The sequence below is a fragment of the Nasonia vitripennis genome, chromosome 4, assembly GCF_009193385.2.
Source record: "Nasonia vitripennis strain AsymCx chromosome 4, Nvit_psr_1.1, whole genome shotgun sequence".
NCBI classification, from domain to species: domain Eukaryota; kingdom Metazoa; phylum Arthropoda; class Insecta; order Hymenoptera; family Pteromalidae; genus Nasonia; species Nasonia vitripennis.
This window is the reverse complement of record NC_045760.1, coordinates 31,461,271-31,480,109: the sequence shown is the minus strand read 5'-3', so window position 1 is coordinate 31,480,109 and position 18,839 is coordinate 31,461,271. Positions and strand designations below refer to the sequence as shown.

Here is an 18,839-nt window from a genome sequence, read left to right as displayed (position 1 = left end):
GTTGAAATTAATTATTATTCTTTCCAGTTGCAAAGAAGTCGCATAGTTACATACGACGTAGTATGTTTTAATTGGGAACTTTATAGCTGCTGCTATACCTCTATGACTATATACTATGGATACTTTTATTCCACATCCAATACGGTCATAAGTTGCTGATCCATCGGCTAGCGGATATGCCCTTGATATGTTCAACAAAAATTGTTATCATCATATCTTATACAATTTAATTTTGAGAGCACAATATTACTTACGGACTGTTTGAATCTTAGCCCACTTATTTACAATTGCAGTTAAATTAAATGGTACATCATTTTCCGATTTATAAACAAGCTGTTCGAACGTTTTGTAGGTACCTAAAATGATTGACAAAGATAGTATAGTTAGAAAATTTTTGAATTGCATTGCTTCTAATACAAAATTCTTTTAATAATAATGTAAGTTACCTGTTGACCGACATTCATTAACGGTATCTTTGCATTCGTTAGCCCAAGATTGTGCAGCTTGTTCTAACTCATCATCCCATTTCTTCATTTAAGAAAAAAATAATTAGCAAAATTTTTTTAAAGGAAAATACTAAATTTTATCAAAGTGTTATGTACAAGCATTATGGGCATTAAGTAATTCCTGCTTTTGGGCTGGTGGCACTCCGGAATGTACGTGTATTCCACAAGATTTGCCAGGTTCTTCTTCCTAATAATATAATACCACTCAGTATACTACTGAATTAAATATACTAATTACAAAAATATTAATAATTATCCTATCCGTGCACGAATCTGCAGCTGCATTTGAAAAAAAGGCGAAAGCGATAAAAATATTAATTATTATATATAAGTTCAACAGGGTAGTGAAATTTAAAGCGCCGGTTAAAAAATTAACAAAATTGATTGGTACAAGAGAAGAAATTAAATGAACGTCTCAATAAGCCTGGTATTGGATACGAAATACGTTTGAAACGTGTTCACATTGATAAAATTAGACTAAATATCAGTTTACTACCCGAATTTCCTTTATGTGTCGATAAGTATTAAAATTCTAAAGCTTCATTTTTATTATGATTATTACACACAATATAAGAGCTATGTTAATAGCGAAGTATAGTCAAACTATGGGCGCATTCATTATTTCCAACTGTATTTACTCAAAAAGATAAAACTTCTATATATTTTTTCTAATAGTATACTGATGTACATCAAGGGCGCGAAATGTTTTAGCCTGAGTGTGAAGTTTAATCATTATATTTAATATAAATGAATGTTATAGAGGAATTTTTGAAAATGCAACAAATTTCAAATGAGGTAATCTTATGTCAAATCTTCTTATTTCTCATAATATATTTTGCCCAGCTATAAGTGCTACATTTAGAATTAAATTAAATAACTAGTTAATTTTTTTCTTCACGTAATTCTTAATTGTTCGATTTTCAGCAGTAAGTTCAGTCGTCGCATGTTCGTAAGCCTAAAAGAAATACTCAGTTATTGTATTTATAAATATTTAATATTGCAAGTCTCAACAGAACTGTTTTCTCAGGTGATTATAAAAGTTGTAATTTACCCACTACCCGGATATTACATAGAAAATAGTTTATTTCTTGTAAAATATTAAGGAAAGGGCGGATTCATTTTTAAAAATAAAACATTTGATACAAAAAGAATAAATTATTCTTTATTCTGTTATAAAGTACATATAATTATTTACACTGCTTTTATCACAATTACTACAAAACGGATTTTCACGAATATCGTATCAAAACGTACAATACAAATAAACTTAAATCTTACGTCCGATCCTAAGGCTGAGGTTATTATCAATTAATTACTTTTTTTGTTCACTCCATTTTCAATTGTTCGATTTTCAGCTTCGGGTACTGTCGTCTCTTTTTTGTAAGCCTAAAAGTTTATTTTAAATTATTGTATGCAAAAATGTATATTACATGATTTCAATGATTTTCAGCTTACTTTCTCGGCGATATTACATAGGTGCTCGGCCATATTGTTACCAGTTTGCTGCACCATCTTAGTAAAATATCCATTGTTATTTTGAAGTAAAATGTGCGGATGATCGAACTCCACTGCTTCTCCAAAATTCATCACTAAAACTCTATCGCTGTCCATAATTGTATTTAATCTGTGCGCTATCGTCAATACAGTACAGTCCTTGAACTATAACAACATACAAATAATTTTTTAATGCCGTGTAATTGTAGAATAATAATTTCAAAACATTTTAGAAGACTCACATTGATTCTAATAGTTTTCTGTATCAAAGCATCCGTGGCTGGATCCACGTTGGCAGTAGCCTCGTCCAAAACGAGAACCTTATTCCTCTTTACAATCGCCCTTGCTAAACACAGCAGTTGTCGCTGACCAGCGCTGAGATTGCTGCCACTCTGATCAACCGATTGATCGAGAGAAACAAAAGCTTTGTTCAGTTCAACGTCTTGTAAAGCTGACCATAGAACATCATCGGTAAACTCGTGGAAAGGATCTAGGTTGTCTCGAAGCGATGCCGAAAACAGCATCGGTTCTTGAGGGATAATCGACAGCTTGCTGCGCAAGTCTTTCAGACCAATCCTGTTAGTGTCGATGCCATCGACATACAGCCCACCTTCAACTTTTGTGAGTCGAAAGAGCGCAGCTATGAGCGACGATTTTCCAGCGCCCGTTCGTCCGACTATTCCCACCTGCAAAAATTAAGAAAAAAAATCAATATTTTTTTTTCAGATGATGAATGAATCATCATTTAAAAGAGTACCTTCATTCCTGGCTCAATCTTCACATTAAGGTTCTTCAAAACAGGATCCACCGCAGCGTTGTACCTGAGGTACAACTTTTCAAACTGAACCTCTCCTTTACTCGGCCATGATTTTGGAGGTTCCTTTCCAGGTTCACTTTCAAATGGGCCTTCTTGTTCTAGCTTCGTAAATTGGAAAAGTCTCTCGACTCCGATCATTTGTGTGACCATTTCAGCAGCCATTTTCATCCCATGTTGAAGCACTCCAGTAATGACTAATGTCTGAGTAATAGCCAGACCTACTCTATCACTTGATACGCTGTCGAGTAAAATGAAACTATACGTGACAACAGCGACGAATGCTACAGAAACCAAGTCAATCCAGAATCCGAAAGCTGTACTGGTAGAAAGAACGAGGGAAAATGTGGCAGTGTGGACGTCTTGGTGACCGTCGAATTCTTTGCAGACCATTGATTCAGCTTGACACGAGCGAATCGTGAGTAGTCCATTTAGGGACGAATTGGCATGAGAAAATACAGGGCTTTTAGCTAAAAATATAAAAATTTAATTCAAACATGTCGAGTATTAAAGCGATCATTCTAAGGGCAGTCCAGGTATTTACCATTTCCTTCTAGTCTTTTTATGCTACGAGCGGTAGAGAGATACATATTCTTTATGTTCAGGTGGAAAAACAGCATGATGCACATTGGAAAAACCATCCACCAATTGATGATAAGTACTTGTATCATAACTCCGAGAAGAATAGATACCACTTGAAAGGATTCCATTATAGCTAGCGAGAGAATCTCATCTACAGCTCCGAGATCTTTAGAAAAACGATTAAGGATGCGACCTGTGAGACAAAAATATAAATATTATTGAACTCAATTGTAGATCCATTTCACGACTGTTATAATTTATTAAGGAAATCTCAAAATATACCTGAGGGATTGGCATCGAAAAATCGCATGGGTGCTTTGAGTATACAGTCAATCATTTTATTATGAATTTGTAAACTGGAATTCCTGCAAATTCTGTAAATTATAACATTTCTCGCAGTTGACATTATGACACTGGCGAAAACTAATATTGCAAAAATATAAAGTGCTAATTCGGTGTCGAGATATTGTGATGCATCCATGATCTTCGTAACTGTAATGTTCTGATTATTAGTTTGATTCGTGAATGTGTCTGTTTCATTGGTAATATTGTTCCTTTCTTGAGCAATTGAACTTGCTAGGCGGGCTTCTTCTTGTCTAGTCCTAGAAATAAATAATTATTGAATACCTGCTTATTTCCGGCCACTACTTTAACACAAATAACTATTTTACGTTACCAATAAGCTATCCAATAGTCACCACCACTGCTAAACACTTGTGCCACAATGAAAATTATGGCATACAGAAGGAGTATGAAGTACGAGTTACCAGTTTTGAAATATTTCCAATACAAAGCGTTCGAGACGCTTCCTTTCGCAACCAGCTCTTGAGTCTCCTTTGGCTCTTCACGAGTGTCCTCGTCATTAGAAGTAGTCAGATCTAGAGGTGCATCAGCATCGTTATCGGCTTCTTTTTCTTCAGCTGGCTGTTTCTCACTTGAATCGTTTTTTTCCATATGCGAAAAGTGCTTGTCGTGCTTTCGGAAAGTTTGAAAATCTCCTTGGAATTCGACTTTACCCTGTGTATTTATTCCAGATGAAAAACGATCACAGGACTGTGGCTATGTGTCACTTACGTTTTCGAGATAAACGATCGAGTCCGCCATCATGAGAAATTGTATTTGATGGGTCACTAGAATGCGAGTTTTATCTTTTAGGTATCCGTTGATGCAGTCTTCGAAGAGGCGTTTACCAACACGAGTATCAACTGCTGAAAGGGGATCGTCTAGCAGGTAGATATCAGCGTCCCTGTACACAGCTCTGCAAAAACAACATAATTATTTGAAAAATTCAGATGCTGTCCATTAAGTTAGAAAATAAACGTCATCATACCTAGCTAAATTAACCCTGGCGCACTGACCACCACTGAGAGAAGCTCCTTTCTCGCCCACGAAAGTCCGATCGCCATGAGGAAGCTGCTCGAAATCGTCTACGAGACAGCAAGCCTTGGCTACCTTGTTGTACTTTTCCTCATCATAGGGCTGGCCAAAGAGGATATTGTTTCTCACAGATCCAGAGAACAGCCAAGGTTCCTGGCTAGCGTACGATACACTGCCCTGGGTGTTCACCCGGCCAATGCTTGGCCGAAACTCGCCTAAGATCAATTTTAGAAAAGAGCTCTAAAAGAAGGGACGAAAAGGTTTGCGAATCAACTACACGGGCCATGGCGGCGCTTTAATTTTTGCATCACAAGGCGATCGTTGTGCGCTTTCGCTTGTGACACCGCTAATTCGGGGGGATAACAAAATTTGATCATTTTTCAACAAGAAAATTCGTGTTAGCCCCTCAAATCAGCAGCGAAATAGAAGTACATCATCATTTCGACGCATACCTTGCCTGCACCGACGGGGCCGACGACAGCACACAAACTCTTCCACGGCACAGTGACATTGACATCTCGAAGAGTATCCGTAATCGAGTCCTTGGTCCACGAAGCGGTCACTTTTGTTATAGAGATATTGGCGTTGCTATCATCGCTCTTGACCTGTTTCCGATCGGTGGCCTCAATTTCCTCAGATAGTAAAAAGTTCTGTAAAACGACTTCTCGTTATAGCTGTACAATCACGTCAACCAGTAATCGTAAATTTCTCTCGACAATCACGAGCCTCACCTGAATCCGATTTATCGATACTTTCGCCTCTGCGTAAAAATGCAAGCCTCGAGGAAACAAGGCTGCCATAGTCAATTGCATCACACTGAAAAGCTGTGCTATCGTGAATACCTTGTCAGCCGTGATAACGTTATCTCGCAGGACGTAAACCAATATGCAAAAGAATAAGGCCGTGCGCTGAGCGTAAGAAAACGATGCCCAAGTGGCACCTTTCAAGTAGTTTGATGCTACAATCTGTTTGAGCTCGTTCCTGTGAATATATAAAGGTGTAACTTTCACTGATGCGTATTATAATTTTACTTAGAACACCTTACCTCCTCGCAGTGCAGACGAGCTTCTGGAAAACTGGCTCCCAGGTGTACATCTTGATCACCCGTATTCCGTTGATTATCTCGTTCATCAGCAGTACTCTGCCATCAGTCCTGACCGCGACTTTCTTGCGGTACGAGTGTATCAGCTTGCCGAAGTAAACTGAAAATCACCCCTGATTAAGTATTTCGATCTCGACATTAATCGCACAATTTTAAAACAGCTTACTTTGAAACGGTATCGTCTGCAGAATCATGAAAAATACCCCGGCTAGCGAGGCTACACCGACGCTCCTCCAAATGAGGTAAGCAACCACTGCCGCCTGAATAGGCATTATCCAAATGTAGTGCAAAAATGTGAACACTTGTTCGAATCTGACTACATCGTTGGATAACAGGTTAATCACGAGTCCGCCCGATGCTTTACTCGCCGCTGCACAGGACAATCGCATAATCTGCAAAACCAAGCAGACCGGTTTTCGCATAAATCATATGCAGCCCTCGTACGAATATAATTGTACAAACACGTGTATATGCGAAAATAAACTGTTGAACCATAAGTCAGTAAAATCGACAATTACAAAGCGTCAATTTAAATCGTTTATAAGCATTAAAAGAAGCTACGCCAGCATACTTTTCTGTAGATCAAAGACGAGCACGCGACCCTCAATTGGACGCCGAGTTCTCGGCACTGGTATACAACGTGACAAAACATTACGGACTCCAACACGGTCATGAGTATAACGCCGGAGGCGTAGGCATAAGCTTCGTTCGTACTCGACGTAGCGCTCGGAGAGAAGTGTCCAATTAAAAGGCCCAGAGCGATCGGCTGCAACAGTCTAATTGAAAAGGGTGCGAGAATGAACAATTGAAACTTTTCCAGCCATGAGAGATGTGACGAAGATCACGTGGCTCGACTCACTTGATCACAACGGTCAGAAGGAAAGCGTAGATCCCAAGATGCATGAAGGGCCAGCCGAAGGTCCTCTGGATGGCTTTACGGAAGTTTGGTTTTCTTTTGTTCTTTTGGGCATTTTCCACTTCTTTTTTCCAATTTCTGCGAAGGGTTAAATTATAACTGTAGTACGGTGCAAGATATCTTCGTATCTCGGAAATTACATGGGTTTGTAATCAAAGACTCGCTGTAATTAGTCAGAGACATTGCATCACCTAGTATCATTTAAGATTATTAAAAAGTATGCGAAATTCGCGTAAAAATTACCCTGAATAAATATATCATGCGGTGAGCAAACTAATAAACTTAGTCCACTGTGCATTATAGTCAATTTATTAGTTTGCTTAAACAGTTATAGGTGATTTGTTAGAAATGTTATCTTATGTCTTTATTAAATATTGATTACTTTACTCTGTTTGTCTTGAAAAATCTAAAAACGCGTTTTCATTACTGTAGTAAGAGAACCTTGAATATTTTACTTTAAGATTTGAAATAAAATTGAAAAAAATGATACCTTTCTAATTTATCCCCGAGTGTTTCGCTCACATCTTTTGGCAAAACGTTGTGAATATCCTTTGGTTCAATGTCATTTTTTCTGCCATACCAAAATATTGGAATCAGCCAACTGTAAGAAAAAGAAAAAATAATTGAGAATATTTTTTCTCCAGTGTTAATTAATCAAATATTTTAAAATGAAAATTAAATAATTCAAAGATATATTATAATTTTCTGCCATTTATATGCATGGAATTTTTATAAACCCATTGTAAAATTATTCAAAAGGAACAAACGTTTATATTGAATCGTTCAAACTCTCGTTAATTACACAGCGACTATAAGTTATGTTGCTTTTAGAATACTAATATAATAACAAGTTTTCCTTCACAATAATACATCTCATTAGCACAGTTATTCAATCCTAATCAATCATCAATTTTATTCATTATTGAATTAAGCACATTTCGTGCACCAATGCACTTCATTCATTTAAAAAACTGTCATTAATATAGACAAAAAATGCATTCAAAATTTTATTCATTCTAATTTTACGTCACTGCCACCTGCTAACAAGTAAGTGCAGTGAAATAGAAAAACCAATTATCTCCGTCAGCATAGCTGCAAACGATAATCTAATTACGGGGTTAGTCTGCCGGAAAAAACTCTCTTCAGTGTGGAAACGAAGTTTAAAGTTTTTTAATACAACAGTTTTACAACATCATTTTCTTATTTATATTGCAAATATTTGAAATTTCTCAGTCATCGTAGTGCACATTTAATCAGAATAAACAAATAAGAAGCTGCAAATAGGTTCAACTAAATATTACATAGATATTTTGGACCATCCTAGAATGTGAATTGACGTCAGAGCTCTTTTACTCTCCAATTGGGCTAATCAAAATATTTTGAAACATTAATCTCGGAGTACTGATCTGGGGCTATAAATGCGTGGCTACAAATTTTCATTGATAAAAAGAGTTTGATATACATCTATTAACGTAGATCTTCAAAATGTTTTCAAAATATTTTTGCAACAATTATGTAATAATCTAATGATAAGTTCCATAATGATTATAAATGCTATATTTCTAAGCAGAATTTCCGGACAAAAGTAATACAAATCATCATTACGAATAGGTTCCCTATCAATCAAAATGTCCAAGTCACTTGACACAATTATTCACATCGATCGTTATCTAAAATCTCACTATAAAATGTTCCCGTTATACTATAATTTGGCAATGTATTATGTACTGCTCTGTTTTCTGCATTCATGCTTATACAAGCTACGTACTTTATGTGCGTGTAATTGTTCTTGCACTTTATGCAATAGTAAATTCGTTTTCGCAGTTATACCTGCATAAACATTATTATTTCTAATAGCGATCGTAATGCTACAGAAACGGCTTCCTGTGTATTTCTGAAGATTTAGAGTTCTTTTAATATTTCCCGGGAAGTAAATAAAGATTCTTATGTAATCACGAGAAGTCCGCATCTCAGAGTAACTATGAATGCCAAAATTTAATTCGAGAAATAAACCTAGTAATCTTTTGAAGCACGTTGTTAGAGTTTGCGGAAGAAATGATTTATCGTGCATTAAATGAGAGACTTTCTTTTGCCAAATTAATGACACTTGAAAATTTTTTACTAACAATAGCTTTGCTGTAAAATTTATTTGTTATAACAATTATCTTTATTGAGCGCATGAAACGGAGTCAAATGGTCTGAATCATCACATCCAATTAGCGTACGAAGATAATTTTTTTTTTGCAACTTACCAAAAGAATACTTTGCTGACTATGTTAGCTTTGAGCCTAGGATTTGGACTATCGTACTTTTTACTGGCGTCCATGGTGCTTTCTCTGACATCGACTGCTTCGATCGATCACCTCGTAATTCTTCATTTATTAATCATAGTAGCATTTTTTGCGAGAAAAGCCTGTGATAAACCCACTGTCTGCAAATACATAACATCAGATAACATCAGATAAACATTTGTCGATTTTAGCTCGTCGAAGCACTGTACAATGCATCGACATTCGATGAATAATTCGCATAATCCATTGGCTTCCTCTTGATTTCCGCACTACTTTATTTAAAATTCCGCTAATTAATCAACTTGAGTGTCTTCTTTTATCATTCATTAACCCGATTATCATCGAAGCCACATAGATAACAAAGTTCAGTAGGCCAGTTGCTATAATAATATTTATATCTCGATACTCGAGTCTACAATCCAACTCAAATTGAACCGCTTGAAAAACCCGTATTACGTCAGAGCAGCGCACGAGAAGCCAAGAAAAAAAGGAGAGCCAAACTGACCATACGACTTTACTCGGACAAAATTAATCATACCTCCGAAGCATCAGCTGCGCTCGACAATCTCCAGACCTTGATCGTACAAATCGGAGAAACACAACGATATCACTTCTCTCGCGCACTACACAAAATCGGAAGCCCGCATAAATCACAGCCGCGCGCACGAGCCGAGCTCCTCGGTCTTCCCAAACAAACTGAGCTGACCGCGGAGGAATCCCCTTCGAAAAAGCGGAGCAGCCAGTACAAGCCTGGCTAGTAGCAGTCGACTGCGCGCGAGTATAGAGCTCACGGAACAAGCGCCAAAGATATCGCGCTGAGGCAAGGCCGACGACTAGCGCCGACGAAACGCATCGCGCGCGGAAAGAGAAAAAAAGAAGTGTGCGCGAGCGGGAGAGAGAAAGAGAAACAGCACGTGGGCTTTTTTATCGAAGTGCGGCGAGTGCAGTTATATTTTCTGGTGAACGCGATGCGTTGGGCCGGTCATTTTGATCGTGACTCGGTGCGATGTGCTACTTTTTCGCGGATTTTTTATTTACGTAATGCTGAGAGCGAGTCGAGCTATTCTCGACGCGGGAAAGCGGAGGAAGTCTTGAGGCCGAAGTGGAGCTAGTGGGTTTCACGTGGAGATAATGAATTTTATATCAGTTGCATATTCTATCTCTGTTGGTGAAGTGTCGTCTTGATTTAGCGCCAGTCGCACTCGCGGTTTTTTAAGAACCGACAATTCCACTTCCTATAGGTATCCCTTTACTTAACTTCTATCAACTGACGTAACTTTCAAACGGCTTTAGGGAGGAAAAATGTTTTGACTTCAAAATCACCAGTAGTCGAAGTAAATCATTCTATAGATAATATTTTGCTCGCGGTGATATTCCATTTCTTATATCTCGTAAAAAGTTCTACCACCTACGTATTATGTTTTAATTAACCAGCAAGAATTTATTATAAAAACTTATGATAATAATTACAAAATCATGATGCAAAGGGTTGACATGCACAATGAAGAAAACAGTGTAGCTCTAGAATTGGATATTATGTAATATACAATGCGACGGGTTGATAGAATAAGAGAAAAATTTACGCTTTTTCATGATATGCTTAGTTTGATTCGATTTTCAGCAGTAAGTGCAAACGTTTAACTTTTGTAAGCCTAAAAAATAATGGTTGATTATGGTACTTATAAAAAATACATTATATGAAATTTGAATGACTTTTGATTTACTTTCTCTGCAATTTTCTCCAGTCGCTTGGCCATCATACTTCCAGTCTGCTCAACCATCTTGTAAAAATACCCATTGTGATTTTGAAGTAGAATGTATGGATGCTCGAACTCCACTGCTTCTCCAAAATTCATCACTAGGACTCGATCACTGTCCATAATTGTATTTAATCTGTGTGCTATAGTTAATACAGTGCAGTCTTTGAACTGTAACAACATACAAAAATTGGTTATTATAGTGTTCAAGTAGAAAAATAATTCCAAATCGTTTCAGAAGACTCACATTGATTCTAATGGTTTTCTGTATCAAAGCATCCGTGGCTGGATCCACGTTGGCAGTAGCCTCGTCCAAGACGAGAATCTTGTTCCTCTTCACAATAGCCCTTGCTAAACACAGCAGTTGTCGCTGACCAGCGCTTAGACTGCCGCCACTCTGATCAACCGATTGATCGAGAGAAACAAAAGCTTTGTTCAGTTCAACGTCTTGTAAAGCTGACCATAGCGCATCATCGGGAATCTCATGAAAAGGGTCCAGGTTGTCACGGAGAGTCGTGGTAAACAGTATCGGTTCTTGAGGGATGATCGAGAGTTTGCTGCGCAAGTCCCTGAGGCCGATACTAGTGGTATCTACACCATCGATGATTAACCCGCCTTCGACTTTTACGAGCCGAAAGAGCGCTGATATGAGAGAAGACTTCCCTGCACCTGTCCGCCCAACTATTCCAACCTTGAGAAGAGTATTTAAAAAAAAGTAATGTTAATGCAAACAATGGATCTTATCGCAGATAAAGATAAAATATGCAAAAACAGGAAATCGACAATTCGTGCGAACTTTGAAATATGTCTTTCTTACATTCGATTACCTTCATTCCTGGCTCAATCTTTAGATTGAGATTCTTCAAGACAGTATCCGCGCCATCGTTGTACCTGAGATTTAGTTTCACAAATTCAAGTTCTCCTTTACATGGCCAAGATTTTGGAGGTTTCTTTCCAGGCTTACTCTCTAATGGACCTTCTTCTTCGAGATGAGTGAATTGGAAAAGCCTTTCGACTCCGACCATTTGCGTGACCATCTCAGCACTCATCTTCATACCATGTTGTAGTAGAATCGTAATGGAAAGTATCTGAGTGATGGCTAGACCCACAGCGCTTCCTGAGAAATCGTTTGTACCAAGTACAACAAAACTGTAGGTGACGAGAGCAACGAAGAACATTGCAATCAAGTCCACCCAAAATCCGAAGGCTGTACTGGTTGTAAGAACGAGCGAAAACGTCGCGGTGTGGGCGTCTTGGTGATGATCGAACACTTTGCAGACCATTGATTCAGCTTGACACGATCTGATCGTTAGCCGACCGTCGAGGGTTGAATTAACGTGAGCCAATACAAGACTTTTAGCTAGAAAAATCATTCGCAAGTTAATTGAAATACCTCAAGTACCTGTGAAAAGTGTTTGATAGCGCACTTACTGTTCCCTTCTAATCTTTTAACACAGCGTGCCGTTTGGAGATAAACATTGTGTATGTTGATGTTGATAATAAGCATGATGCACATTGGAACGATCATCCACCAATGGATTATAATTATTTGAACCACAACTCCAGTTACTAGGGAAAATACCTGAAACGAATCCATCATAGCTAACGAAAGAACCTCGTCTACAGCGCCAAGATCTTTGGAAAAGCGATTGAGGATACGACCTGTAGGACAAAAACAATGGTTATGAAGGTAAATCGGATCCTTAACAATGAGATGATTATCATACCCGACGAGTTGGCGTCGAAAAAATTCACGGTCGCTTTCAATACGGAATCGATCATTCTATTGTGGATGTTGTAACTCGATCTTTTACAAATAATATAAAATAAAACATTTTTCGCTGTTGCAAAGATGACACAACCAAACACTAGTATTGCCATAACATTAAGTGCGAACGTTCGGTCAAGGTATGGCGATACATTCGCATCACTATTTTGTCCTTCGGCAGCATAATGTACTCTCATACGAGTTTGGTCTTGATTAATCCTAAGAATAGAATGTTTATTTCTTTCGTTATTTAAAATTATTGCTCGTACACGTATTTATCATTCGTATATGTTTGTTACAGTACCAATACGACACCCAATAGTCGGAGCCGCTGGTAAATACTTGAGCCGATATAGTTACAACGAGGTACACAAAAAGCAAGCAGTATGAGCCATTCGCTTTAAAATACTGCCAATAGAGAGACAAGGATAAGCTTCCTTTCGCCACCTGTTCTTCATTTTTTATCGGTTCTTCCTGTTTGTTGTCAACATCGGATTTGCTTAAGCCAACAAGTCCATTATCTTCTGTTTCGACCATGTTTTCTACGGAAAGCTGCCTCTTGTTAGCGTGATTTTTCTGCTTGTACAAAAATTGTTGGTCGTGCATTTGGAAATTCTCGAAATCTCCTTGGAACTCAACGATACCCTGCAAAATCGTATATTACAACATTTTATCGTCGACGGAGAATCATGTGGATATGCTTCTTCACTTACCCTTTTGAGATAAACAACCACATCTGCCTTGATTAAACATTGCATTTGATGAGTCACCAAAACGCGAATTTTACCTTTTAAGTATCCGTTGATGCAGTCTTCGAAGAGGCGTTTACCAACCCGGGTATCAACCGCTGATAGAGGATCGTCTAACAAATAGATATCAGCGTCTCTATATACAGCTCTACAAGAACAGTACAAGATCTGTCAAAATTGTATGCATCGTGAATTCGGTTAAAATATAAATGACCTTACCTAGCTAGATTTACTCTAGCACACTGACCACCACTGAGAGCAGACCCTTTCTCGCCCACGAGGGTCCGATCTCCGTAAGGAAGCTGCTTGAAGTCTTCGGTGAGACAGCATGCTTTAGTCACTTTGTTATACTTTTCTTCGTCGTAGGACTGCCCAAAAAGGATGTTGTTCCTCACAGATCCAGAAAACAGCCAGGGTTCCTGGCTAGCGTAGGAAACACTACCTTGGATGTCCACGCGACCAATGCTTGGCCGTAACTCGCCTAATATCAATTTTAGAAGAGAACTCTGAAAGAAGAGTAGACAAGTTTATTGAACTCAACTAAACCAATAAGTTACTTCTTCGAACATACCTTGCCTGCCCCAACAGGGCCGACAACAGCACACAAGCTCTTCGCCGGCACAGTGGCATTGACCTCTTGAAGAGTATCCGTAATCGACTCCTTAGTCCACGAAGCCGTCACTTTCGAAATAGAGATATTGGCTTCACCGCTCTTGACCCGTTTTCGATCGGTGGTCTCAATTTCCTCAGATAGTAAAAAATTCTGTAATACGACTTCTTATTATTGCTGTATATGATCACGCTTTTTCATCAACGTTTACTCTTCTCACCTGAATCCTGATGGCCGATACCTGAGACTCTGCATAAAAATGCAAGCCCCGAGGAACCAAGGAACCAAAAGTAAATTGCAGCACGCAGAAAAGCTGAACCACTGAGTATATTTTATCTGCTGACAAAATGTTGTTTTGCAGGGTATAGACCAAAATGCAGCAGAAAACTGACGTGCGCTCAGAGTACATTCCTGAGGCCCAAACAACACCTTTCAAGTAGTTCAATACTGATATCTCTGCCAGCTCGAGTCTATACATAAATGAAGATAAGTCAGTTAGGTCCGAACCATTACCGCCTATTAGTGCATGTTTTAATCTACAGATTTGATAGAATCGGTTTACTTTCTCGCGGTACAGACAAGCTTCTTGAAAATTGGCTCCCAGGTGTACATTTTGATCACGCGTATTCCATTGATTATCTCGCTTGTCAACGATACTCTGCCGTCAGTTTGCACCGCTATCTTGTGACGGAACGCGTGTGTTAGCCTCCCGAAGTAAACTAAAAATTACTTGAATGAATTACCTAAATCTCAACAACCCTTTTTCCACTGTTCAATAATAGTAAATATCAGGGCTTACTTTGCAACGGTATTGTCTGAAGGACCATACAAACTATCCCAGCCAACGAGGCTACTCCAACGCTCATCCAGGTAAGGTAAGCTACCACTATTAGCTGAATAGGCGTTATCCAGACGTAGTTTAAAAATGCGTAAACTTGTTCAAATCTGGTCACATCGTTAGACAATAGGGTAAGCACGTGTCCTCCTTGACTCGCCGATGCACAGGACAATCGCATAACCTGCAGAATGGAAGAAACTTTGTATGCTGAACTTAACGATAACACAGGGCTAAAAAGGTTATGACAGCATACTTTTCTGTAGATCAAAGACGAGCAAGCGACCCTGACTTGCATACCAAGTTCTCGGCCACTATATGTTATGTGGCATATTATTATGGACTCCATGAACCCCATGAGTACAACCCCGGAAGCGTAGAGGTAAGCTTCGTTCGTAGTCGAGGTGGCACCTGGAGAGAAGTGTCGGATTAAAAGACTCAGAGCTATCGGCTGCAACAGTCTAATAGAAAAGGGTGCAAGAATGAACAATTGAAACATTTTCGACCATCAGTTGCGACGAAGGGCTTACGCGTTGACTTACTTGATGACGACGGTCAGGACGAAAGAGTAGATTCCAATGTATATGAAGGGCCAGAAAAAAGTTCTGAGGATAGCTTTGTGAAAGTTTGGTTTTGTTTTTTTATTTTTGGCATATTCCAATTCTTCTTTCCAATAGCTGTTAATGGATAAATTTTATCAGTCGTGTATATAGACAATTTGTTCGCAAGATATATCTGCATATATATCCAATCTTTAGTATTATAAAGTTTATTTATTCCTACAAAGAAAGCTAATTGATACCTTTCCAACTGATTACCGAGTGTTTCGCTAACTTCCCTCGGCAAAACTTTGTGAATATCCTTTGGTTCGATTTCATTACGTCTACCATAGCAAAACAATGGGATCAGCCAACTGTAAAAACAGACAATAAAGATTATAAATTACCAGAATGCCAATCATTTCATCTAATTAGCCATATGATAATGATTATTTTCTCGACTTACCAGAAAAATATTTTGCTGATTACGTTGGCTTTGAGCCTCGGATTCGGACTGTCAAATTTTTCACTGGTTTCCATTGTGCTTTCTCTAATGATCACTGCTTTGGTTAATCATTACGCAATTTTCAGTTTTTCATCGTGCCAACTAATGCTAATAATGGACGGTAACACATTAAGAAAATTTTACGTAAATGCGCCACGTGACGAAATCGAGTTTCGGCGACCTTTCTTGAAAACCGGTCTTGACTATTGCAGGATATTGCTTATCCATGTAATATAAGTAAAGTCGAGGTCTATGTGCTTTTCACTACTTATCATACGAAGCTACTGAAACAATGCGCGTATAAAAAAAAAAAAAAATTAATTGCCTTCAAACCGCTAGCTACTATCATCAATCTTCAAGGTTCCACGTTTTGATCACAAACCATAGATAACCACGATACGTTCCTATGTCTATAAGAATATCTCATCTCGCGTGCCACATAAAATCGGGAGCACACACTCCTAAATGCGCAAAAATCACAACTGCTATTGTCAATCCTTCGGTCTCCCTAAACCAAGTCTGCCAACCATGAAGGAATATCACCTTCGAAAAGACGAAGCAGCAAGTTGTGGAGCACAGCGCGACTTCAGTCGGACTAATAGTGGTAGTCGACTGCCACGAATATAATTGTAAAAGTTCTTGGAAAGTGCACTCAAGATATCGAATTTACACAAGGACGAAGACACGGAAAGAATAAACGAACTGGTTGGTGCTGGGCTGAGCGAACAATTAAAACAAGGCAGGTAAGGTGGATTAGAAATATTTTCTTCTGGGAAAAATATTTTATCTTTAAGTACGTAATCGTAATCGTGTCAATTTAACGTTTTGACTCTATGAATAACCAACAATTAGCCAATCATTCAATTTCAAACGGCTCTGTAAATGTACTTGATGATATGGGCATATCGGTTGCTCTAGCACTTTCAGGCACTTAAAATGATATCCTGGTTGGCGACGCATTAGCAGTGTCGCCGTAACTGGCAAGAATTTTGCTTCTTCAACCTGATGCAGGTTTTGCTAACTCGACGGTGAGGCTACGAATTTTTATTAAAAAATATTGGTTGTGTACGATTACATCTATTATCTAGACCAAATGCCCATGCCAATAGGATTATAAATCCAGTACTTAATATCTGATAGTCTCTGCATCAAGAGCTTCAGAACCAGAACACATCAACTATTAATGCAAAACTTATATGCCACTTCAGCTTGTTGGTATAGTTTCTTCAAACCTATTCTCAACTGATTCCTGTTTACCAGTACGACGCGGAAGTACTTTAGCACAAGTGCCAGTGCATAATTAACATGGGCAGGTTGCAACCCGAGTACCAATCCAAGTCTAAATAAAAGTGCTTGCAATATCCGTCTGCAGCGAGACCGTTAAATTAGAAGTTTTGAGAGGCATCAATTACAGAGAAGTGGCACACACTTCATCTTCTTTTTCTCTTAATTATGTATTACCCACAAGACACTTACGTAAGCGTTGAAACTCTGCCGAGCTACCGATATGAATAATAAATAGATTTTCTGTCTCAGCTGCGAACTTATTCCAGCATTGTGCGTACGTATTTCTACTCTCCATGAATGAGCTGAACTCATTTTGATACAGTGAATTATGGTCGATACCTAATGTCTTCACGAAGTGCTGAACTTATATATTATGCGAAGAGTCTATAGAGATTAGATAAAGCATATGAGACGTCATGTGAACAGATAATTGCAATTTGTAAGTTATAGTATAAGCATAGTTGATTATAAGTACACAATAGATTTGCGCATTGTAATTTATTGTCTATTGGTCGGCTGGGATCAAAGTTAGAGTCAATACTTGGCTTGAAAATAATAATAGCGATAATTATGTCATTATATTCTGTTATCATGAAGCATAGAAAGAAATGCGATAAATTCCGTTATTTTTCTTTGTAAAAAATGACCGTTTAAAGTTTATAATGATTCTTGGTAAACGCAGCAGTGTAAAGCATAAGTATAGCAGATTACTCAATGCGAATATAAATCAATGCTTGGCTATCAGCCCTCACTGTAGCGAAACAAATCGCATGTCATTCATCCAGTTATAACTGTTCCAGAGTTTTTTTTTTATTTTCGTTCTCCGGTTACGCGGAATGCAATGTCATTCTAATTTTCTTTTATTGTTCTTAATTTAGCTGTGTTAAGACACGATCGGCACATTTCTTCGCTTTGAATATATGCTCATCAAAAAATGTTTACTTTCGCATTGTAATAATTCTATAAAAAAATCTTTCAGTAATTTTTGTGGTTTTACAATCATTCAATCTTTATTATAATACATCAACGAAACGTGAATATTTTCTCTCAAGGCAAGTTTACTAATCATATATAATTGTTATCTTCTTCGTGTTAGTAAGGATCACTGACTGCAGTTCGCTTACATAAATGCGTGATGCAGAGGACACGCAAAATATGCTGATACTTGTGCAGTTTACGCAGGCATTTGCTGAGACGCAAAAAAAAACAGAACAAACGGATGAGCTGATGCTATGCTGATGTATATAGTTCGTTCAAATTAATGTTGGTGCTAGAGATGTAAGAATTTTCGCAGCTGCCAATGTCTGGTTTTCCTCAACGACGTATGTTAAACGATTCCTTTTGTTTTGCTAAAATGTCAATATTATTACGACTGCGAATCGTTGTGAGTCATATTATTCTATATTGACTTTTTTTATTACATGCATGTTTTTTGCATTTAAATTACTTTTGTTGACACATATTGTCAATTTTTTTAGAAAATAGAGTATTTTATTGTATTAATTAATTCACACTGAAACTTACTAATCATGAAATTAGACTTCCCGTTAAAATCTTACGCCTTAAGCGCATGCAGCAGTTATATATATATATATATATATATATATATATATATATATATATATATGTGTGTGTGTGTGTGTGTGTGTGTGTGTGTGTGAGACTCTAGGGTCACTAGACCCGTGGATAAGGTAGGTAGCGAGAATT

The 18,839-nt window shown here is 37.9% G+C and overlaps 2 protein-coding genes and 1 long non-coding RNA gene across 5 annotated transcripts; 1 reads left to right on the top strand and 2 right to left on the bottom strand.

Annotated features, from left to right (window-relative positions):
- Nucleotides 1-1,647: 1,647 nt before the first annotated feature.
- On the bottom strand, nt 1,648-9,915 carry LOC100119497 (multidrug resistance-associated protein 4). Its single transcript, XM_001603213.6, has 18 exons — nt 9,621-9,915; nt 9,044-9,222; nt 7,282-7,392; nt 6,735-6,869; nt 6,447-6,651; nt 6,042-6,267; nt 5,819-5,975; nt 5,505-5,754; nt 5,226-5,423; nt 4,727-5,013; nt 4,471-4,654; nt 4,073-4,413; nt 3,679-3,998; nt 3,359-3,589; nt 2,758-3,284; nt 2,243-2,686; nt 1,962-2,165; nt 1,648-1,892 (listed from the first exon to the last, which is right to left on the bottom strand). The coding sequence occupies exons 2-18, from the start codon at nt 9,115-9,117 to the stop codon at nt 1,815-1,817; spliced, it is 3,972 nt and encodes a 1,323-aa protein (XP_001603263.2). The 5' UTR covers nt 9,118-9,222; nt 9,621-9,915; the 3' UTR covers nt 1,648-1,814.
- Nucleotides 9,916-10,497: 582 nt separating this feature from the next.
- LOC100119530 (multidrug resistance-associated protein 4) lies at nt 10,498-16,794 on the bottom strand. Of its 3 annotated transcripts, none has more exons than XR_004344932.1 (17): nt 15,807-16,794; nt 15,604-15,714; nt 15,344-15,478; nt 15,058-15,262; nt 14,766-14,985; nt 14,529-14,685; nt 14,187-14,436; nt 13,928-14,119; nt 13,576-13,862; nt 13,321-13,504; nt 12,912-13,252; nt 12,567-12,826; nt 12,271-12,501; nt 11,657-12,199; nt 11,087-11,530; nt 10,807-11,010; nt 10,498-10,734 (listed from the first exon to the last, which is right to left on the bottom strand). XR_004344932.1 is itself a non-coding variant. In XM_031930381.2 (17 exons), the coding sequence occupies exons 1-17, from the start codon at nt 15,878-15,880 to the stop codon at nt 10,720-10,722; spliced, it is 3,843 nt and encodes a 1,280-aa protein (XP_031786241.1). In that variant the 5' UTR covers nt 15,881-16,580; the 3' UTR covers nt 10,498-10,719. The 3 variants fall into 3 exon arrangements, 2 of the variants coding, with proteins under 2 accessions (XP_031786241.1, XP_031786242.1); XM_031930381.2 differs by having other exon boundaries at nt 11,667-12,199; nt 15,807-16,580; XM_031930382.2 differs by lacking the exons at nt 15,604-15,714; nt 15,807-16,794 and having other exon boundaries at nt 11,667-12,199; nt 15,058-15,212; nt 15,344-15,431.
- Nucleotides 16,772-18,366, top strand: LOC107982180. Its single transcript, XR_001729728.2, has 2 exons — nt 16,772-17,571; nt 18,229-18,366. It is a non-coding gene; the product is annotated as an uncharacterized LOC107982180 (long non-coding RNA).
- Nucleotides 18,367-18,839: the final 473 nt, after the last annotated feature.